The sequence below is a fragment of the Grampus griseus genome (assembly GCF_964374135.1).
Source record: "Grampus griseus genome assembly, chromosome: 17".
Taxonomy (NCBI): domain Eukaryota; kingdom Metazoa; phylum Chordata; class Mammalia; order Artiodactyla; family Delphinidae; genus Grampus; species Grampus griseus.
Window position 1 is genome coordinate 20,282,009 of NC_139011.1, and position 23,787 is coordinate 20,305,795.

Here is a 23,787-nt window from a genome sequence, read left to right on the forward strand (position 1 = left end):
AGGCGCCCCGGGGCCCGCGCGCCGCCCGCACCCCCAGCGCCGCGCCGGCGCCTCTGCCGGTGGCCGGGGGTTATGAATGGGCGCAGCGGAAGCACCGCCCCCCCCGGACGTGACGCTCGTCCAATGGCAGCGCGGGCTGCGTGGATGGATGAGGTCAGCGCTGTCGTGTCGGGAATGGAATGTGTAAGTGTAACATTCAGAACCGGGTAACATTCGGCGACCGAACGCGGCGGTCGGCAGCAACCGCGCGGGGGCCTGGGAAGCGCCGCTCGGGGCCGGCACTGCCCGCGGGGAGGACGCGCCGCCGCAGTCACCCAGCGCCGCCGCCTTCTGCCGGGCCGCCGCGCGTCCTGGGGGCCGGCCCCGCGAGCGCAGGAGTAAACACCGCCGGAGTCTCGGAGCCGCTGCAGAAGGGAATAAAGAGAAATGCAGGGATTTGTGAGGTTACGGCGCCCCAGCTGCAAGATGCACTAGCCGGCTGAACCCGGAGATCGGCTGACTTGTTGGAACCGGAGTGCCTGCCCCGGAGTGTGGATGAGTTGAAGTTGGTTTCCCGGGGCTCGTTTTCCACGGCGCCGAGAGGAATCCGAGAGGCAAGGAAATCACTTCGTCTTGTCATTGATTGGGCATCGGGAGCTTTTTTTCCCCCTCTCTTTCTTTTCCTCCGTCTTGTTGCATGCAAGAGAATTACAGTCCGCTGCTCGCCCGCCCTGGGTGCGAAATATTCAGCCCCGCTCTCTCCCGTCTATTGTGCAACCCAAAGATGAAAGACCGAAGGGGAGAAAGTTAAAGAAATCGCCCACATGCGCTGGATCAGTCCACGGCTTGGGGAAAGGCATCCAGAGAAGGTGGGAGCGGAGAGTTTGAAGTCTTTACAGGCGGGAAGATGGCGGACTGGAGCTGAAAGTGTTGATTGGGAAACTTGGGTGATTCTTGTGTTTATTTACAATCCTCTTGACCCAGGCAGGACACATGCAGGCCAAAAAACGCTATTTCATCCTGCTCTCAGCTGGCTCTTGTCTCGCCCTTTTGTTTTATTTCGGAGGCTTGCAGTTTAGGGCATCGAGAAGCCACAGCCGGAGAGAAGAGCACAGCCGTCGGAATGGCTTGCACCACCCGAGTCCGGATCATTTCTGGCCCCGCTTCCCGGACGCTCTGCGCCCCTTCGTTCCTTGGGATCAATTGGAAAACGAGGATTCCAGTGTGCACATTTCCCCACGGCAGAAGCGAGACGCCAACTCGAGCATCTACAAAGGCAAGAAGTGCCGCATGGAGTCCTGCTTCGATTTCACCCTTTGCAAGAAAAACGGCTTCAAAGTCTACGTATACCCGCAGCAAAAAGGGGAGAAAATCGCCGAAAGTTACCAAAACATTCTAGCGGCCATCGAGGGCTCCAGGTTCTACACCTCGGACCCCAGCCAGGCGTGCCTCTTTGTCCTGAGTCTGGATACTTTAGACAGAGACCAGTTGTCACCTCAGTATGTGCACAACTTGAGATCCAAAGTGCAGAGTCTCCACTTGTGGAACAGCGGTAGGAATCATTTAATTTTTAATTTATATTCTGGCACTTGGCCTGACTACACCGAGGATGTGGGGTTTGACATCGGCCAGGCGATGCTGGCCAAAGCCAGCATCAGTACTGAAAACTTCCGACCCAACTTTGATGTTTCTATTCCCCTCTTTTCTAAGGATCATCCCAGGACAGGAGGGGAGAGGGGGTTTTTGAAGTTTAACACTATCCCTCCTCTCAGGAAGTACATGCTAGTCTTCAAGGGGAAGAGGTACCTGACAGGGATAGGGTCAGACACCAGGAATGCCTTATATCACGTCCATAACGGGGAAGACGTCGTGCTTCTCACCACCTGCAAGCATGGCAAAGACTGGCAAAAGCACAAGGATTCTCGCTGTGACAGAGACAACACTGAGTATGAGAAGTAAGTGGCTTAGCCGATGGGCCTCAGCGGGTCAGCCCTGGGCCCTGCCCACCTGGTCCAGGTGTGAAGTTGGGAGATGGGGGTGGGGCAGGGGACCCTCCTCGGGTCCTCTTCCTTTTGCTCTGAGCCTGGGACTGAGCAGCCTGCTTCTGGTGTGTAGCTTTGAGCTGAGGACCCAGAGTTTGAGCTCCTCGGGCTAACGGAAAATCCTGGAGCACTTTCCTGGGCCAAGCAGGTGACCATGTTCCCCTCTTGCTTGGAAAACCTTCAGGGTGATGTGTGTTCTATGAAGGGTGTGGGTTTGATCCGAGTTTGGAAACTGCACTTCACCAGTGGATCCAGGAGGGTGTTTGTGAGGGTCTAGGGACTCGAGAGGCTCTGAATCCGTCCACAGTCCGGGGACCTTACCCCAAGGTTGTTGCTTTATTTGCTTTTCTCACGAGCAGGGCGAGCAGCTCTCCCCGGAATTTTCCCACCCTTCAATTGTCATCTTTCCGCAAACCTTAAATTTGTGTTAGCAGTGGAAGTCCTTTAGTTTCAGCTACTAAACTTTCTGTGCCTGCCTCTTCCCTGCTCCCAGACGGCATTGACTTTTATGAAGGGAGACTGTAAACCGGTTAGGGCCTGTGATCTTGCTTGCATGCATTCATTCATGTGTGTTTGTTGGCATGTATATATCCTGCCTCCCTAGGAGAAGCTGTTTTTAAAAAATCTGGGCCTCAGCCCCTCTGCTGTAAACTCCAGTTGCTAATTTAGATTTCCCTTTCCCTTTTGTCTTTATCGATTTGCATGTAAATCGGAGACTGTTACTCTCTGAATGCGCTGTGAGATGCCTCTTTACCCTCTGGAGTGAAGCAAGTTTTGTCCAGTTGCTAAGTAACTGAGTTGGAGACTTTGTAGACCTTCTCACTCTTCTTTTTCCTTCCCAGTGACAGTAACTGACACTCTGGGCTTGGGGTCAAAACTAGTTTCTAGGAATCGGCTTTAACCTGAGCTTGGAGGGTCCGTTTCCTTGTCGATGGGGCAGGAGCCCCAGACTCTCTCACTTCTGTCTGGCTGTGAAAGAGTTAGTGAGCTCTTACAGTGCATTTCCACGTTACACCAGTTAAAAACCAGAGCAGCCTTGTGCTACCCAGGCAGGAAGGGGAACCTCTCAGCTGAGTACAAGAGGAACTGGCAGAGGTTGGCGGAGTTTGCAATTGATTCATGAAATGCAGAATAGGGGAAACACTTTGCAGAACTGATTGGAACAGGAAGGGGCATGGTGGGGAAAGGACCCTGAAATGAAAGGTTTGATTGTTGTCTGTGGATTTCCTCAGACACTCGGGCCTCTGTAGGAGTGATTGGAAGGGAAATTCAAGTCCTCCTGTACTTGATCGTAGACAGTGAAGGAGAAAGTATCAAACACTGGCATTCCCCAAACCCCAACACCTCTTGCTTTTCGAGCACAAGCAGAGCCCGAGGCTGTAGGGTCAATTATGAATCTAAATTTTCCTCTGCTTTGGGGGCAGTTATGTGTGAATGTTGGATGCAGTTGCCATGGATTAAAATTTTCTCACAAAAGAAACAAACTGTGGTTAGTAATGAGCGCTTTGTTTACACGACATTTACATTGACCTATTCCTGTGGGTGCTTGTAAGAAAAAAATGCTCCTAGCCTTTGAGGAATTTCTTTGTCTGGTTTATGGTGGAGTAACTCGAGATGAAGTCTGACCTTTCAGTGTCTTCTAAAGCAGTCTCACCGAATTCTGTAGAAGGATCATGACGGTCTTCATTCCTCTAAAGGAGCTGGAGGGGAGATCTTAAGAAATTTGAATTATACGTTTATTTGGGAAACACCCTCAATCCGATACAACAGTCATATCTGCTTTACTCTCCTAGTCCCAAAATAAATCGTCTACATTCTCTGCAGAAGGTTTTTCTAGAGATTTTTGGCAATAAGGGAAGGAGGGGTTGGTTTCCAAGAAACTTTAATTTTTGCTAATTAAATTTCACTAATTTTTGACCTCTTTGTCGTTGCATCAGGAAATCAGACACCCACGCCCTTGTTTTGGTTTATGTTTAAAGACCACAAGGGGTCAGGCCCTCAGGACTGAGTCTCATCTGAAGAGTGGCATTTAGTGAGGAAAGCAAGTTGCCTCTTTCTCCTGAGCAGGGATTTCTTTCAGAGACACTTCTGGATTTTCTTCATTCCTCTTTTGCATACTTTCCAGCTCTAACCTTGTTTCATGGGACGGGATGGTGTTGCAGAACGTTTATATTCATCGGCCTGCTTGACCTGGAGTTTTAACTTCTTCCTCTCACTGGGTTATCTGAACGCTTTATCTCTGAGAAATGGTGCTTGCAAACATGTTTGCCTTTGCCGTTGACTTTGGAAGATATGAAGAATGAATGAGCTCTGAAATGTGGTGAGAATGCTCACATAGCAGGCAACCTGTCTTGTGCTCTGAAGTAAGCACAACTGTTGTACTTTGCTACTTACACTGATGTTTCCTGTAAGTCAGCTATGCGTGTGTCAGACGCAGAACTCCTCCAATCAAATGCTAATCTCTTCCCAGGGTTTTAGAGGAGGATATTGCAGTTGGGTCTATAGAAGTCATCTAAGTCTGACTTCTCATACTGTCTCATGGTGTGACTTTTGATTCATCGCCTTGAACCTTAGTTTATCCTTTGGTGGAATGGGTTTTCGACTGCTTTAGGGCTCTCTAAGCGTTCATTTGATAATGGCTCATAAAAACAGGATCAGTTTTCATCTACTTCTTTTCTTTATTAGCAAGTGCCTATGATTTGGACTTAGGGGGTCTGATAATTAGATTGAAAATTTATGGTATCATGGCCGAGTTAGGATACTATAGAATATGTACAGGGGTATCAACTAAAAAAAAAGTTGCTTTTAGCGAAATTTAGCCTTATGTGACAATAAATGTTTTTAGTTGAGGACTTCTGTTTCCACTTCACTTTTGTGAAAATCAGACATTTACTACTAAAGGTATGGAAGAACTGCATGGAATGAAGGAAAAGACTTTTCTCTTGTAATAGAGCAACACTTTCAACCCAGACTTCCAGGATTATATTCAAACATCCATTTTTATGACACCCGTAATTAATTTTCATCAGTTACGTGTATTAACAGATGTAGATGACACTGGCTAAACTAAGTTGCTGCAGTGATTACATGATGTGTAATGAGGCTTTAGAGAAATTCTGTCTTACATCTCTTGAGCTTCTTACGCACCCTTACAGAATTACTGTATTTTTGCATGAACTTCATAGTGCAGATCCCTTCAAAGGGCATTGTTGTGAAACTTCAAATTTGGCTTTCTGAAATAGACGAAAAAGAGGGAAATGAGAGGTGGCTTCTATCTTGGACCCCTTTGAGGAAAGCGGTGGAGAATATTTTAAGCAGCTCTTCTGGGAACAGGCAGGATTCTGTGCAGGCCTTTTGGACACCTTCTCCTGTGTTTGTTGAAGCTGTACCTCACAATCCTTGTGTTTTTAAGGGTCTTGAAGGTAAGTGATCATTACAACTTCCAAACATCCTCATTTTATAGATGTGAAAACTGAGGGAGAGACTGTTACAGGGATTTGCTTAAGGTTAGAAAACTGTTTAGTAGCAGGGGTAGCCCTAGAAAGCAGGCCTCTGACTTTTTCTTCTTGACCTACGGTATTCCATCTTTAATTAGAGACACACCTGAAAGCTCTCCGGCCACTGGAAGGTCCTTATTGATGGTGTTTCTTATGGGATTTCTTTTGGAATCATTTGGGAAGCTGATAAAGACTTTGGACCAACTTTGTGAAAAAAGAGAGCACATACATGCATAATCTGTCATCTAGTTTTAGGGGTTGACACACAGCCGCTACTAAGGGCATCGTCAGACTTAAGAACTTTTGCTCTAGGGCTTACATTTCTTTTCATTGCCAACTAAGGTGGAGGTCCCCGGTGCTGTTTAGTCTAAGTAGGAGTTTTGGGGACTTTTCAGTTTGGCTCCAGTGAATTTTGGGAATAGGCTGTGAATTCACTGAATGATAAGCTGAATTCAAATGTATTTATAGCAAAAAGAAAATGTGCACAAGTAAATGATGATGTATTGATTCCCCATTTTTCTGAACTATATTCCCAGACACGTTGAACGAGTTCGTGATCTAACAGGGAGACTTGGAGGAATGAAAGTTGGAAATTGTGCTTCTCAGGTTTTAAATGTAAAACATTAGCACCTTTTTCCCCACAGGTGTATGATAACACAAAAGCATTTCTAAAATAAGCCACATAAGCACAGTTTTCTTTTTTTTTTTAACACACATATGTGCTCTTATTTTTTTTTTTCATTTATTTTATTTTTGGCTGCGTTGGGTCTTCGTGGCTGTGCATGGGCTTTCTCTAGTTGTGGCGAGCCGGGGCTACTCTTCGTTGTGGTGCGCGGGCTTCTCATTGCGGTGGCTTCTCGTTGTGCAGCACAGACTCTAGGCGCGCGGGCTTCAGTAGTTGTGGCGCATGGGCTTCAGTAGTTGTGGCATGCAGGCTTCAGTAGTTGTGGCTCGCAGGCTCTAGAGCGCAGGCTCAATAGTTGTGGAGCACGGGCTTAGTTGCTCCGCGGCATGTGGGATCTTCCCAGACCAGGGCTCGAACCCATGTCCCCTGCACTGGCAGGCGGATTCTTAACCACTGCACCAACAGGGAAGCCCAAGCGCAGTTTTAAAATAAAGCTAGGCCCAGACCTAGACGAATTTTGAAGTTAGCATTGTGTCTTCTTGCACTGAGGTTCTAATTCTTTCTGTGCCCCTCCCGTCCCCAAGTTTCTCACCTTCCCTGATCTTGCTTTCTGGAGGGCTCCTGAGAGCCTCATTTACAAGGAATCCCTAAAGGTTGAGGTTTCGTGGACTACTTCTAGGGACATTTGCAAGTTGATTGAGTCTAGTTCAAAAAATGACGGTTGAAAGTGGAATCTGTGACCTGAGCTGGGAGCCTGTAGGATTTTGTCCTTCAGAGGATGGCTTGCTATGAAGGCTTGGGCAGGCCCCACCAGTGGGAAGCCACCATTGGTCCCCCTGACTGTGACAGCAGCTTTGGGTGGCACCGACTTGGCCAAAAGGGGAGCTGTCACGCCCTCAGGTGGTGCTTGTTCTCTTTGTCCAAAGGCCTGTGGATGTGCCTCCCCAGAACCCGCTGTTAGAAACACCTGCTGACAATGACCTTGAGCACACTAAGGTCACACCAAAGGTTGTGCTCGATAGGACCCGGCTGCTCTGCTCACAGCCACCTTGCCAGGTGTCTCGTCAGGCCATTTTACAGGTTTGTAAGCTGAGGCCAGCTCGGGTGAGGTGGATTGGCAAGGCTGCACAGCTTGTAAGTAGCTGAACGGAGGCTACAGTCCAGGTTTTCTGGTTCCCATTCCTCTCCTTTCTCTGAGGCCCGCTGCTCCCTCATGACCGTCACGTTTCCACACAGCCTCTTCGGAGGGAACCCGTCAGGCTCAGCGGTCACTAGACACTGCAGTCTCCTGAGAGTGTTCGTGTTTGGATGTGAACACCATGAGCTTAATGACTGACTGGTTTTCCTTCAGAGCTCTTCCGTCTGTGCCCAAGTTCCTTTAATGCACAGGGACTCCCTCAGAACTGCAAGATATTTGTCCAGTGTCTTATCTGAAGTCGCCTTTATTAGCTCATTTAAGCCTTTCGACAGCAGTGTGTAAAGTCCCCACTTTACAGATAGGAGTGCAGGCCCCGAGAGGGTTAAGTTAGGAGCCACGGTCACATCTGGTGAGGAAATGGTGGTGTTCAAACCAGGCATCTTGGATGTCGAAGACAATGCTCTTTCCTCTAAAAAATGTTACCACCTTAAAGAATCAAACAGAATTTCTACCTGTTCACAGTTCTGTATCAGTGAGTTTAGTGTGATTTGGGTGTTTGTAAGTCATATCTTTTTTTTTTTCCCCCTACTGCTTTCCTTTATAAACATGCTTCCCAAGGAAAAAATTTGGCTAAGAGATGTGATAAAGACGGCCCTGAGTTGACACTTAAACATCGAACTCCTTCATCTCGTCCGTTCAGGGAACGTTATAACTTTGACTATGTAGATTCTGCCTTTCATGTTCCCCTAGAGCTCTTCTCAGAAAAGTGAGGAAGTGAATCATGTGTGACCTTTGCCCTCCTGATAGCACCTTGCAGGGTTTGCCCTGTACTAGATGTCAGTGAACCCATGAGGTGGTGCAGGAATGACCATTGCCCCAGGTATAAGGTGTGACCCGGTAGAAATGGGAGATGCACTGGAAGATTCCATTTCTGACAGAACGGGCCAGGTTTCTGGAGTGTAGCATACCACTGCTCCTAGGCCCTGAGGCTCCCTGTAGAAAAACAGTGGTTAAAAAATTATAAAAATTGTACAGCGCCTCTGCAGAAAATGCAAAAGAGATGAATATGAAAAGAAATTTCTTCTCTAGTCCCGACAATGAGAGCTAACCACTATTATTAAACTTCAGTAGTTGGCCTGTTATAACCCACATATACACCTCTGCGATTGATTATGTCATTCTGTGTCTGCATATCCAAGTACCTTGTATAGATATGTTAATTATTATTTAATTAATAGTAAGTAATGAATTTGGCACATTTTCCTTAAGTGTCTTGTTTCTGCCAGACACACAGGTGTTGGGGCTGGGGCCGCCGGGAGTGAACAAAACAAACTCCTGGCCATTCTAGTCTTGGTTGATTTTATAAAGTTAAAGTCCGACTTTAAATGTATTTTTGCATGTTGCTTTTTTCTTAACATTATCTCAGAGCTTCTTCCTCTCCTACAAAAAAGGAAAATCCTATTAAAATACTAAAGTAAGATTTTTTTTGTGTGTGTGTGGTACGTGGGCCTCTCATTGCCGTGGCCTCTCCCGTTGCGGAGCACAGGCTCCGGACGCGCAGGCTCAGCGGCCATGGCTCACGGGCCCAGCCGCTCTGCGGCATGTGGGATCTTCCCGGACTGGGGCACGAACCCGTGTCCCCTGCGTCGGCAGGTGGACTCTCAACCACTGCGCCCCCAGGGAAACCCTAAAGTAGGATTTTTAATGGCTGCACGGTTCTTTTTAGTAACTCATGGCTGTTCCATAGTTGATTTGCATTTTCTTAGAGATTTGTTTCCCATCTTTTCTTTTATTATACATAAGTCTGTGATGAATTTCACTGTATTGAGGATTTGTTTTCTTCTTGACTAAGGTCTCTCTCTCAGAAAACACAGAACTTCCTCCCTCTTGACCCACCCCCCAGTCCCTTTTGGAGGAATAGCAATTTTTGAGGTGAGTCTGAGCACCCATTTAGCAAAGTAGCCGGCATGAAATGACTGCTTAGATAAACATCTGTAGGTGTTAATTGGTCCTGCGGCTGGGGCTGGGCGGGGGAGGGGGTCTTTGAAGCTCCCACAGCTCCGTTCCCTTTGAAGTTTCATTTTTGCTGGAGCCAGAAACCTTCGTGTGTCTCTTACTGAGCAGACGCTTCCTCCGTGCCTTCTACAGCCTCTCCTGGGATCTCAGAATCTGTGGGCCTGACCTGGGTGGGTGTCAGTTTTGTAAGTTAATTGTGTCAGCTGCTCAAAGCCCTGGTCTCTTTTCTCTTTGGCTGTTGAGTCCTTTGGAGGTGAATTGAGACACGTGGCTTTACCTCTGGGCCATCCAGGTCAGGTCTGGGATTCTAAGTGCAAATGAGGCACTATTCTAAGTGATTTAAAAACCAAGACAGAGGGAATTCCCTGGCGCTTTCACTGCCAAGGGCCCGGGTTCAATCCCTGGTCTGGGAACTAAAGTCCAGCAAGCCTTGCTGAGTGGCCAAAAAAAAAAAAAAAAAAAAAAGAAAAAGAAAAAAACCCAAATAAACAAAAAACCAAGACAGAAAACAGAGTGAGCCAAACTGTTTACGCCTAGTTAGACTTTCTTTGCCATTGTAATTGCTTTGAGCAGCAGTGAGATTTGTGGAGAAATACTTCCTTGTTTTGTGTACCCTCTTGTCTTCTGTGAAGCCCTTTAGGAGAGGGCGATGACCCTGGACCAGGGAAGTCACTGACCCACACACATTCCTGGACTAGGTGCTGAACCTTTCAGCCTCATTGTCCACATCTGTAAGTGGGGATCGTAACACCTCACAGGGTTGTTGAAAGATTGAAAGGAGGTAGAGTGGGTAACTGCTTGTAATGCAAAACCTTGTAAACGCTCATGTGCTCTACCAGGTGGTGGTGTTTATTAAAAATCATCTTCCTGCCATTTTCTAATCAACCACAGAGGTTTCCTTAGTTTCATAACTTGGCTCTTTACTAAGCCACAGAAATAAGTGCTCACCTCTTTCTTGATACTTAATCCCCAGAAAATTGTGGTAGCTGCCCTGGAAGGCTAGCCATTATTTCTGTGGGCTGTGGAAAGACCTAGATGGGGCCTTGGAGCTTGCAGGTGGCCTGGGGCAAAGGTGGGAGCAGGTGGAGGGTGGTCTCAGGCACTGCCTTGACTCTGCATCCCCCAGGTTCCCTGGATGACTGCTCTAGGAATGCAGGTTATTGCTTTTGCAAGTGACTCCTGTGCTGCATCGGTTGAGGATGATCTTTGGAAGGCTACCTCTTATGAATGGGCTGGTTCGACAGGCCCTTAGGTTGCAAAGGGCAGAATGTCACTCAGGCCACCTTAAGTCACAGGATTTATTGTGAAGGGACATGGAACAAAAACTGCACTGGAACTGTTCCAGTAAGTTCTCAGGACCCAGCACAGTCACTTGGGTCTGCTCCTTTCTTCCCGCTCTGGACCTTCACCTCTCCCCAGACTGGCACCTCTGTCGCGGGGAGTGTCTGCCAACTACTGGCCAGTCTTCCCTGAATTCTCTCCTGCAGGCCCTGGAGGAAACCAGCCTGACTGGCTTTACTGGGGATACTTACTCCTTCGGGTGACAGCCATTCCTATCAGGCCACGTCTCTGGGTCTGGTGGTGACCTCATCAGTTGAAAGACTTCCCTGTCACATTGTCATTCTTGATTGAATTGGTGGCCATCCTTTTGCAAGGAACAGCCTAAAGTTGCTTCCTGAAACGGCACTGTGGTTAGGGGAAGTTGTCTGTGGCAGGCACTGTTGAAGCCATATCCTGTTGGCACTGACATATTGGAGCCCGGCTGATCATGATGGTGATAGCAACTAATATTTCTTGAGAGTGTACTGTGTGCTGGGTAACGGGCAGTATCTTCTTTAATCTGTATGTCCACCCTAGCAGGAAGATACTCATTTGAGATGCAGAACGAAGTTCAAAGCATCTTTAAAAGTGACTTGCCTAAGAGCACACAGCTGGGACACAAACCGAGGGCCGTCTGACTTCTGAACCTGTGTTCTTCACCACGGCATCCTACTGCTTCTGCACAGCTGGAACTGATGTCATGAAGACCACACACACATAAACAACAGTGTGATTGATTTATAGGGGATCACTTGTGTTTCTCACCTAGAATTTATTTAATCTTACTGGAGAAGAGACAGTTCTAACCAGCGTGGTAATCTGGTTTCTCAGCCCACAGTAGATTCAAAGCAGTGAATTTAAAGAGAGAGGGATTCTTGCAGGCAGAGCTGGGAAGAAGGGACAGTTGGCAACCCAAAGGGAAGGAAGCAGGCCAGAAAGTGATAAAATGTAACACCCAGAAGAAGTAAAGAAGCCCTGCAATTTAAGAGCAGCTGGCCCAGAGCCCGAGTGTGTCCTACGGACTCCCCAGAAGCGTGCCTTTGAGTCCCGCCACCTAACACCATGCCTGTCACCAACCAGAGCTTCTGTAAATATTTGATAAACTGTACCATGATACAGCGCTGACCGTGAGCCATCTCTTGTGTACGCTGGCCTTTGTTTAAGAAAATAGAGGAGCAAATAATGAACTTTATAACTTTTTTGAATCCTATGGTTAAAATAAAAATATTTTGGTGCCCCCTAAGATAAGCTGTCCGTTTGAAAGCTTATCTACCAAGCTTAGCAAGTTCCCCGAGGGCTCCGGATACAAGGGGTAGTTGCATCCTTGGAGTCTGCATCGGAGTTCTGGTATTTGTTGCTAACTCAGATTTCTGGGGTTTTATAATACATATCAATACTTTAATGAGAAATATAAAGTTTTCTGGTATTGTCATGTGGGCCTGTGATGCTAGTTATTCTTGACCAACTAGCGTTCCAAATGACTTGGGCCCTGGGCTCCGGGAAAGAGTGGCGGCAGGTGTGGAATATGGAGGCTGGGAATTAGAGCAGGGGAGGCGTCCCTAAGGGGAGGAGGAGCCTCTAGTCTGTTGCTTGGAGGCTGCCCTGGTAGGTGTGTTGGGGCGCATGTCCTGCTTTTTCTGCATTTCTAGGAATGCCCCGGATGGGAACTGATGGGTAGAGATCTGGAATGGATTTCGCATGTCCTGTATATATTCCAGCACCCTGACAGATTGGTGGAAGTCACCCACAGCACCACTGATAAAAATAGGACCATGCCACTATCCTAGCTGAACTCACCTTGGAGGCTTCTCCTAATTCATTCATACGCTGTGAAGGTGGGGCTGGTCCAGCTCTACCTGCCTTTGCATCCCCAGCCCCTTGGCAAAGCCTCATTCCTCCTCCTCCTCCGTTTCCCCACATGCTCTCTTCTCTCTCTCTCAGAAAACTGTCCCCCAGCTTCATTTCATTTCTTCCAGTGTCACTTCCTTGATGCCCCAGACTTGGTCACATTCTCCTGTTAATGGGTTCTTATAGAACAGTTAATACTTGCCACGGCTGTGGTTGTTTATTTTTTTGTTTGTTTGTTTTTCTGGACACGCAGGCTCAGTGGCCATGACTCACGGGCCCAGCCGCTCCGCGGCATGTGGGATCTTCCCAGACCAGGGCACGAACCTGCGTCCCCTTCGTCGGCAGGCGGACTCTCAACCACTGCGCCACCAGGGAAGCCCATGGCTATGGTTTTTTTCCATTTATTTAACTCTCTGTTTTTCTCTCTCCCCAGTAATTTTACGGGCCCTGAGGGGAGAATTCATGTTGTTTTTCATTAAATTTACTCAACAGATACTTATGAGGCACCTACTCTTTCCAGGCACTGGGGATTCAACAGTGAACCAAACAGACACACATCCCTGCCCCAGGATGGTCCCAGTGTAATGACTGGAGGCTTTTACCATGTCAGTTATGGCCTGTGTTAGAAGGTGCTTGATGCTGGGAAGAAAAGCAGTATATGGAAAGGGGTGAAGGCAGTGGATTTCAACCCGGGGAGCTTCTGGAAATGGGGCATGGGCTCTACTCCTGGCCAATCAGACTCTCTGGGGATGAAGTTCAGGTTTTTAAATAGCTCACCAGGTGATGTGAGAATGGGAATGGGGGGGTGGTTACAGTTTAAATATGGCGGGAAGGAAAGCTCTGTGGGGAAAGTGACATTGAACTCACTCACTGCTGTGTCTTCACAGCCTAGCACCATGCCTGACCCACCCATACTGGGCACTCAGTATTTGCTGGATAAATGAAAAAAAAATTACATTTATTTAACCAATTGAAATACTGTTGACCATACAAAGTATGGGTTCTGTCTTTGGTTTACAGCCCAGGCCTTCCCGTGTTTCCTCCAAGTTCATCTTTTGATGATTTACCCAGAGTTTCTTTTCATTTTCAAAGGGGATGTTTCTTCCAATAACCTTTTCTCTTTTCTTTTCTTCCAAGGTAGTTTCTTTTCTTTCTTTTTCTTTTTTCCCTGTTCTGTTGGATATGATATCGGTAAAACCTAATTAAAATGAACTGGCGGGCTTTACTGCATAGTGTGAATCTAAAGAATTTATTGCTACAGGAGAAACCATTACGGTCTTTTTGTCATCTAATTTTAACAGTCTGTAGATATTGGGACTTTTTGTGCCCCCTTAATTGCAATTTTTCTCCCAAATGGTAGGTCAAATATAACTTTTGGCTTACATTTCCTGCTCAGGTTACATCCCAACTCTGTTAACTGATATTAATTATATATAGTAACAGAGTAACATAGCTTAATTGAGCTATCAGGCTTCTAATGAATTCATATTGAGATTTATCATTTAATTAAAAAGCAAAGGGGAAAAAAAGCAAAGGGAAGGTGTTCAGTTGTTTCTCCCATTGGCCCCCATTTCCTGCATTTAAAATCTCCTCTCTTTAGCTTGTGGAATTGTATGGATATTCACAAACGTATTCAAGGTATATAGATTAAAAAGGAGAATGCACTGGATCCCAATTACTTGACTTCCTAGTAGGTCTTAAAAATGGATTCAGATTTGGTGGCAATCGTATGACGCTTGATTAACTATCAATTATGTTTTATGTTTTTACAAAGCTTGGTAAGGTCATTTTCCAAAATGATTTCTAGGTCTGTATATCTGAACCAATCTGAAAATCTAATCAGAGGGGATCTAATACCGAAATACTTCAGCTTTACTGAGAGGCAGAGAATAAATTTTTCTTGTAAACACCATTTCTTATATGCTATGTGCTCCTTTAAAATTCACACTGCATTAAAAAAGCTGCCTTCAAGCAACACCTTTTATGATAACTGCATTTTTAAGTATGCAAGTGTAATGTTGCAAACCTGTAAATGGAGGGCAGTCAGTCTTTTACTGATTCAGAGACTGGAAATGTATAATATTTTCTGTATTTAGATTGTAGAGTTATAGTACATGTTTTTAAAAAATTGAACAGTATTTTATATGAAGATAAAATTTAAGTACCTCAATGTTTACTGCAGTTCAAAGAAAGAGTAGTATTTTCCTGCACTTATTTTATTTTTTTATAAATTTATTTATTTATTTATTTTTGGCTGCGTTGGGTCTTCGTTGCTGACCGTGGGCTTTCTCCAGTTGCGGGGAGCCAGGCTATTCTTCATTGTGGTGCGTGGGCTTCTCATTGCAGTGGCTTCTCTTGTTGCAGAGCACGGTCTCTAGGCCTGCAGGCTAAAGTAGTTGTGGCTCGCGGGCTCTGGAGCGCAGGCTCAGTAGTTGTGGTGCCCGGGCTTAGTTGCTCCGCGGCACGTGGGATCTTCCTGGACCAGGGCTCGAACCCGTGTCCCCTGCATTGGCAGGCGGATTCTTAACCACTGCGCCACCAGGGAAGCCTCTGCACTTATTTTAGACTTAGCTATGTCTAAGGAGTAACCCAAGTAGGATAAATGAAGGCAAAAAGGATTCAGTATCAAAATAATTTTTTTTAAATTGAGATATAATTGATATAACATTGTATTAGTTTTAGGTGTACCTCATAATGATATTATATATATATATCTCATATATATTGCCAAATATGTTATATATAGATATATTGTAAAATATATATACATGTTGCAAGTGATATGTAAATATATGTTAGCAATATGTATATGTTGTGAAATGATTACCACAATAAGTTTAGTTAATGTCCACACATTTTTACAAATTTTTTTCTTGTGATGAGAATTTTGAAAACTTACTCTCTTGTTAATTATAGACACCATTACATCTCTAGGACTATTAATCTCATAACTGGAAGTTTGTACCTTTTGACCACCTTCGCCTGTTGACTCCCCCGACACACACACCCCCAGCCCACTTCTGACAACCACCAATCTCTTCTCTGTGTCTTTGGGGGTTCTTTTTTGGATTTGTAAGTGGTGTTCAGATGGTGTTTGTCTTTCTCTGTCTGACTTATTTCACTTAGCATAATACCCTTAAGATCTGTGTTGTCCCAAATGGCAAGATTTCCTTCTTTCTTAAGGCCGAATAATACTCCATTGCGTATATCCCATAGTTCCTTTATCTGTTCATCCATTGATGGATATTCAGGTTGTTGCCATGTCTTGGCTACTGTAAATAACGCTGTCAGAATAAATCTTAAGTTTCTATAAAAATAAGCTCAGCGATTGAGCACCCTTAAATTCCAAGTATGAAGTAGCTATTCTAGGGGGTGTTGGTGACTCTTTGAGCCTCCCTGGGCCTCAGTTTCTCTTAACTGGTTTTCCTGCACAGAGTCCTGTGAGCTCATCACCACTTGGGGCTGTCAGGTCTGTGCACACATGTGTATGTCTATGCATCTGTCCTTTGTTTGTCTGAGAAGGAGCCTGGTGTTCAATCATGCTATCATGGTGTCAGTTTTATCTGGAGGGAGGAGAAATAAGATCATGGAAGTGACCTTAAAGGTCTAGTGTAACTCTTGTATTATATAGATAAGGAAGTAGAGATCCAGGGAAGTTGGGCAGTTTGCCCAAGGTCATGTAGCTGGTTGCGACAGAACAGGGAATGGAGCACATATCTCTTGACTTCCGGCCAGGTATGGCATGGAGGTCATGCACCCAGGCTCTGGAAACTAGGGGCTTGAACGTGGATGGTGGCTCTGCCACTGGCTGGGCACCTTACTTCTTTGCTTCCATTTCTTCACTTATAAAATGGGGATAATAATAACTCCTATTTCGTAGGGTTGTTACTGTGAAGATTAAGTGAATGATATTACGTGTAAGATGCTTAGAACGGTGCTTGGTACATAGTAAGTACTCAGTCAATAACCATTGTTACTGTCATTAACCTTCCTGTTCCATTAAACCACGTTAGTCTTGTCCAATTTCAGATTTACCATTTGTGTCTGTTTGTCATTGTTTTCATTTCATTTCTTCCATTGGACCTATCTGTTTACAGCTCATTATAACTGTAGTGTGCAATGTGATACATTAGCTTGCTAGTCACATAAAAGTTCAAGGTGGTTTGGCAAGTGCCCAGAATTCCAACCACCTGTTGTAACTGTTGCCAAAATACGATAGATTTTCATTTCCCAGAAGTTGTTCCACCGAGGGTGCAAATTATTAATATGACTTTATGTCTTTAAAACATTTTTTTTTTACCAAAGCACATATCATGTTTCCCACCTGTTCCGAGAAGCTGAGCAGTCACGTGGGTCTTCTTGTTCCTGCCTCTTGAAAAAACATTAAAACAGTGGCAGATGTGCCAGTGGCATCACCTGAAATGACTTTCTGAGCTAAACCTGCATGAGACAGAGAAGATAATACGATTTTTTTCTTCTCTCGCAATGCAAGGAGGCGAAAGAGCGATCCCATCACGATGGGGTACTTTGCAAATCGGGAAGCGATAACAGTGAATAACTTTCTACTTTCCGCAATTTGTGTGGCTGTTAACGATTGATGACTTGTTTTAGGACGGGCATTATCAGCTGCAGCGGGACCCAGACCTCTGGACCCTTTCTGCATGCTAAGTTGAAGCAGTGTGTTACCTACCCTTGAGGATAAACTTCTAACAGCAGTCTGGGTTAACGTTAGGGAGGAGATGTTAGCCTGTGTTCTGAAGATCTGGGAGGTTTCAGACACATTGTAATGTATATTTTCATTCTTGCTCTTGGGAGACACAGCTGCAGTTAGGAACAAACACCTTGTAAGAGCTGTTCTGTAATAACCGTTTCTGCCACCACATCCAGATGTGATCTGATTCCTACTGGATTCCACACTGGAGCAAGCCTTGCTGTGATGGAGATGCACTGCGGGTCGCATCCTGTCCCTTGGGACGTTACCACATTCCCCCGACCCAAAAGCCTGTTAGAACAGGATTATATCCTTGTCGTAAATCACAGAATCATATAGAGTGTTCCCTAACAGCTTTTGCAGAAGAGACTCTAGGGAACAGTTCATTAAGTATAAGTCAAGTGAGACCTTCTACCATAATTTCAAACATGACTGCAGACAGCAAGCAGTTGTGTATTTTACGTACAATAGCGACACTAGGCCTGTATTTATTTGTAGGTGGAGGAAATATTCAAAATCCATTTTTTTTTTTCTGGGAACATTACTGTGTCAGTGTTGGATATTGTTTTCTACCAAGAATCAGATGCTTTTTTTTGGTCCCCGTCTCCTTGTTGTCTCATTTCTTCCTCACAAAATAAAAATTGCCCTTCTTTCTCCCCGTAAGCTGACTTGCAGATTCAGGTAGCAGTTGAGATAGAAGTACCGTATCGTATTTCCAATTAACTCATTTAATTAGATAAGGTGAATTAATTAGATTTTTTGACATGTCTCTTATTAAAGTCTAAAATATTTGCTCTTGGAATTCCCAGGTACCGTGACTTGGGAGCTTTTCTCAGTTTGCTCCTTGATTCAGGACTGGTGTAAGACGTGTCATTTGAAGCCTGTCATTTGAATTCCCCTTGGGGGTATAAAAGTGGCCTAGTGATTTTTCAGATAGTGGAGCATAAATCAGCAGGCCCAGGGCATTCCCTGGTTATCACCAGGCTCACCAGCAGAAGACTGGATTAAGCATTGCTCTGTCCACACACAGCAGATGAGATGGTAATCTAAGGGCTTGTTTCCATCACGTGTGGATGGACTCTCTGAAGTTTCTTTCCCCCCCTCTATTCTCTCACCCTGTATAATTTTAGGTGTCTGCAAGCTTTGAGGGGCCTCCTTATGTCCTGTCATTGAGGGCCTGGGGAAATTCTGGAATTTAGATCGGGGCAGTTTTAAATCGTAGATCATTCTAAGATCTTGCATTATAATTATTTAGTTTTTGTCTCTCTAGGTGTATTCCTGGGTATAGCTGGTTCATTCTCCTCTGTACCCCAGAGCTCACCCGCCACTGCAGTAGTTGGATTGATAGGTGTTTAGTTAAATCTTACTGCATTTGGTTAGCCCATTGTAGTTCTTTCTTTGGTTTAGAAATTCCAGAACCCAAACAGATGGAGGTAAGACTATGGCATATTCTGGAATTTTTCATCTTTTAAAAAATTTTTTAGTTTTTAGTGTTTTAGTTTTAGTTTCCTTTAGTATCTGTCTTTTTCAAATATAGATGAAGGGGCCAGACCAAAAAATTTACTGGGATCAAAGTACATAACACCTCGTTTCATGGTGGAAAAATACCTGATAGGCTTTCTCTGCCATTTGACTCCAAACACCTTTTTTTTTTTTTTTTTTTTTTGCGGTACGCGGGCCTCTCACTGCTGTGGCCTCTCCCGTTGTGGAGCAACAGGCTCCGGACGCGCAGGCTCAGCGGCCATGGCTCACGGGCCCAGCCGCTCCACGGCATGTGGGATCCTCCCGGACTGGGGCACGAACCCATGTCCCCTGCATCGGCAGGCAGACTCTCAACCACTGCGCCACCAGGGAAGCCCAACTCCAAACATCTTTTGATCACAGAGTTATTTGGATGTTTCATACTTTATGTTCTACTTGGACTTAAATCCGTAAGTCTTATCTCAAGACTTGTGTATTTGTTTTTTTATCTGTTTGCCTGGTATTAGCACAACACTGAGCGTTCAGTAGCCCCTCTAGAAATATTTGTTGAATGAGTGTCTTTTGGTCACGTGGCCTGTAAGTGCAGAAAGGAAGACTTTTGGAACTTAATAGACTTCTTTCCTTTTGTTTGGAATAAGCAACCCACAGGGGATGTTGAATAGAAAAAATAGGTTTACAAGAATTTCCTTCCCCCGCCAACCACTTGAGGTTCAATATAATAGGAATGAAGTTAGAGATTCACCAAAATCAGGTGACGATTTGCAGCTTTGAAATAACTTGTGCCTTTGACTGTCACTTTAGCTATGAGTAGGTTCCCGGTCATAATTCTGTAATATCCCAAAAAGCCTGCTTTATGGACCTTGAACTGCACTCTATTGTCTAAGGCCTCAGTTCTTGGCCAGGTATAGTTTCTATTGCTTCAAAGCTCACTTCCTCCTGGAGTGCAGGCCAAGAGAGTGAAGTCCTTGTAGAGACTTGTGGTGGACCCTCCAGGCAACTCCACAAGAGAAGAACCCTCTGATCACTCCTTTGGTGTTTCGACTGCCCCCTCCAAGAAAGGGACCAACTGTCCTGGTCCCTGGTACCAGGACCAGAACCTCCGTCCCCATTGTCTGTTGATGAACGGGACACTGCATGCTGTGCTCAGCCAGCTGCTCATGGTGCCATCAGCTTTCCTGGAATCTAATCCCATCGCAGGGACCATACAGAGGAGGCCCAGGGGTACAGTTCTGCGGCCTCATCCACCAGAGGCGGCTTCCCACAGGTGGGCTGCAGCTTCCCACAGGTGGGCTGCAGCTCCCCACAGGTGGGCTGCAGCTTCCCACAGGTGGGCTGCAGCTTCCCACAGGTGGGCTGCAGCTCCCCACAGGTGGGCTGCAGCTTCCAGGGTTCATCCCTAGGCTACTTCGTTCTTTTTTACAGGTCTTCTGTTGCCACTTACGTCTCTGCAGAGCAGCTCCTGGCACCTCGCACTCCCACTTGACGAGGATGGATTTTACATACCTCTTTTTCCTGGGTACTCTCTAGCTGTTAACAAGGGACCATCAGAGGCCTTTCTTTGTGGCTGTCCACAAAAGCCCTCCCTGCAGTCTCAGACACCCCGCCCTACTCTCTGCTGCTTCCTTTTAGTCAGTCTTTTTTCAGTAACCCTCCCTCCCTCCTGTGAAGGCTGTGTTCACATGTGTGCACACGCGTGCACACACTCTCTCTTCCTGTTCCCTGATTCCCTAACCCTACGTCACCCCTCCTACTGCCATTCACATCAAGCTGTTCTAGCTCTTAAGGGTTCTTATCTCAGAAGCTCGAGTTTACATTTAACTTTTAAGGGAGAGCCACCCAAGGGCACAGCGTAAACCATAATCCAGTGAACGTTTGGGAAATTTTCTTTTTGTGATTGCAGATTGCAGAAGTAATATTTGAGCATTGTTCAAAGTGCAAACGTTATAGAAAGTGAAACTTACCTGTAACACTCATATATCATCTTGAACGGTTGGGTGTATATTTCTTTTTTTCTAGGCAGGTGACATATTATTTATTTTCTTGAAAATAGGATTATTTTATACACACACACATATCTCCTTCTTTGTATTTTTTTTTTTTTTTTTTGGTTGGTACGCGGGCCTCTCACTGCCGTGGCCTCTCCCGTTGCAGAGCACAGCACAGGCTCCGGGATGCGCAGGCTCCGCGGCCATGGCTCACAGGCCTAGCCGCTCTGCTGCATGTGGGATCTTCCCAGACCAGGGCACGAACCCATGTCCCTTGCATCGGCAGGCGGACTCTCAACCACTGCGCCACCAGGGAAGCCCTGTAATTTCTTTTTTTAATCACTGAATTATATATCCAGCATTGTGCCATGTCAGTACATATAAATATCTCCCTCATTTTAACAGCTATAAGGTATTCCGTTGTGAAAATAATTCTTTGATTAGGTTACAGTAGAGTATAAAATGTGGCATTTGACTCCTGATCACAGTCTGTCTTTCTGTATATTTACCCTCCATTCTTGGTCTGAGAAAAAGGAATATACTAAGTATACTTTTAGCATAGTGAGTTTTTTTGGGGGGGATAACTAGTTTAAATGTTCTGTTTTCTCAGTTGTCCATACCTGTTTAAAAATCTATTTTAAAGGTTAAAAAGCCTTAGGATTTTAATTGCTTTTTTAAATATAAAAATAATATACAGTTTAGTTTGTCAATTTAACTAAAGGACCAAAGTCCATTAACCGAAAAGACATAAGTCTCATGTAAAGGAGTAAAGCTTTCCCAGAATGAGGACTACTCTGTGATTCAGAATTGCAGACAGTGAAATTCGGGGTGTGACCCCTTAAATAAGTGTGATTTGGAAAAGGTTTCTAGCACTACTTCACATAGTGCTTTCGAAATGTCTGTTTATTTTCTCTCTTGGCACAAGTGAGTACAAATCATAACTGGTTAGATGATGTCAAAGTCTGGGACCAGGGTAGAGAGTGGGTCTTACTCTGATTTGATCAAAAGCAAACAAAGCAAAAGCAAATGGAAAAAAAAGTTAAAATTTTCTCATTGTGGGACTAAAATGCTACATGCTGAATTTTCACTTTCTGATTAGAACTGACAGTTAAACAGATATGATTTATGTCTTAGGGGTCAGGAAGAAACTGTCAAATTTTAGTTTGACTGTCGTTTTCTCTGTCTTCTCCATTTTTTTTTTTTTTTTTTCCTTAAGCTTGGCTGTATTAATCAGATAGAAGCCACTGTTTGACATGTCCTTCTGTGGTGTTTGTAGATTAAGTCAGAACCGTGCCAAAAATCACTTGGCATTTTTCCGGTGGAGCAGAAATGAACCTGGTTCATTCCATCTCAACAGCTTTACCCAAATGGTTTAGAGTAGACCTGCCTGATTTCAAAAAGGAGGGCTAATGTGGGGTCTGGTTTAATACAGGTGCCATTTTCCCCCCTTCACCTCCAGGGTTTATGTTTCCGTGAACATTGGCTTTAATTTACCCCAAACAAGCCTATGAATGGCCTTGCTGTAGTATCTGTTGCTGATTTCAACTCCCAAGTAAGAAGCCAGGGAATGTTTTCTTTCTCAGCTCAGCAAAGAGGGGAAGGGGGCTCTTCTGCAGTTGCTTTTCGATGCATTTACTTTCTACCTGCTGGCTTCAAACAGTATTAATTTTTATGTGCTCCTTGTGCATTGTATTTAATTAAAAGCAGTTCTATTCGCAGAGGTACTTGTATGATTTTTTTCCCTGAAATGAATAAAACAAATAGGCATCTGGTATTTGTTTTGTATAATACAATCCCCATAAAATGAAGAGTAATGAAACATAATGATCTGTAAAGGCTTGTTTTGTAAGCCTGAGAATGGGCTTGTTTCTACCAGCTTTTTAAGTTCTACTCATACAATAAAGAATCCCTTTGTACATTAATACATAACAACAATAACAAGAAAAGCTTCCCAATTAAACGCATGAATCCAACTTATCTTTTATTAAACACATTTTTCTTTCTGTTATAGTGTGGATGACAAAAGTTTGTCATGTGTTTACCTAGTTTACCTAGTTTTCTCTGTAGGTAAACACATTGGTCTGAATATTAGGAAATATTCACTTCCTGTTTGATAGTCTGTTCAATTGGTATAGCTATATTTATTATTTTTTCCCCATCATTAAAGAAACAATGTTATATCAGGTGTTGATTTTTTTTGTGTGTGTGTTCTGGTTAACTGGGTTTTATTGGTTTGTTTTTTTGTTTGTTTGTTTGTTTTGTTTTTGATTTTTTTTTCAGGTCACAGACCACTCTGTAGATCCTAAAACCTTCCTTTCAAAAAAGTGCACGTCAAACTTTTGCATACATTTTGATAGGGTTTGCATATTTTCTGATCTTTGGGTAAAGACCCCTGCCAATGCCTGATAATTATTTTGAAAACTGTAGTTATAATCTGAAGCTAAGGGACTTCCCTTGGTGGTCCAGTGTTTAAGACTTTGCCTTCCGATGCAGGGGGTGCAGGTTCGGTCCCTGGTCGGGAGCTAAGATCCCACATACCTGGTGGCCAAAAAAAAAAGAAACCCAAACATAAAACAGAAGCAATATTGTAACAAATTAAATAAAGACTTTAAAAATGGTGCACATCAAAAAAAAAATATCTGGAGCTAAAGTGTTACCTTCAGTATATGAATATCTGATGAAAGGAATTTGCTCAATGGTTTTGCAGCATTGGATTTCATTTCAGGGTTGGGCTTCTTTCTAGGAGTGGAGGAGTACTCCTGTCTGAGAAAAAAAACCCTCAGATTTTGGGAAGTATAAAAATTATTAATTCAGAGGTGGATTTGCTGTCACATTGGATGGTAGTGCCTATATCCCTGGGGGCTCCTGTTCCCAAGACTGTTTTGATTGTTCCTGTCCACTGCTGGGCATGAGCCTTGAAGTGGTGAATTCATCCTCTGAGGTTGTGTGTCCATTGCTGCAAGAAAAAAAGAAGCAGTAACAAAATCATGCAGCGCAGTATTTCACAGTGACAGTTTTATGTGGTTGTGTGATGCTGCGGAGTATTGTGTGTGATATCGACCCTTTTCTTTTGAGTCAAAGCCCAGGGTTTTATTGGAGAAGGGAGGCTTCAGAAATAACTGAGTCTACCACAAAATTAAGCCC

General features: G+C 44.6%; 1 protein-coding gene across 1 annotated transcript in view; it reads left to right on the top strand.

Moving 5' to 3' along the window:
* The first annotated feature begins 365 nt into the window (after positions 1–365).
* The window catches only part of EXT1 (exostosin glycosyltransferase 1), a 292,671-nt gene continuing 269,249 nt past the window's right edge, over positions 366–23,787 (top strand). Inside the window, exon 1 of the mRNA XM_082675100.1 lies at positions 366–1,934. Within this exon, the coding sequence (XP_082531226.1) occupies positions 973–1,934 (962 nt within the window). The 5' untranslated portion in view covers positions 366–972. The remainder of the gene's footprint in view (positions 1,935–23,787) is intronic.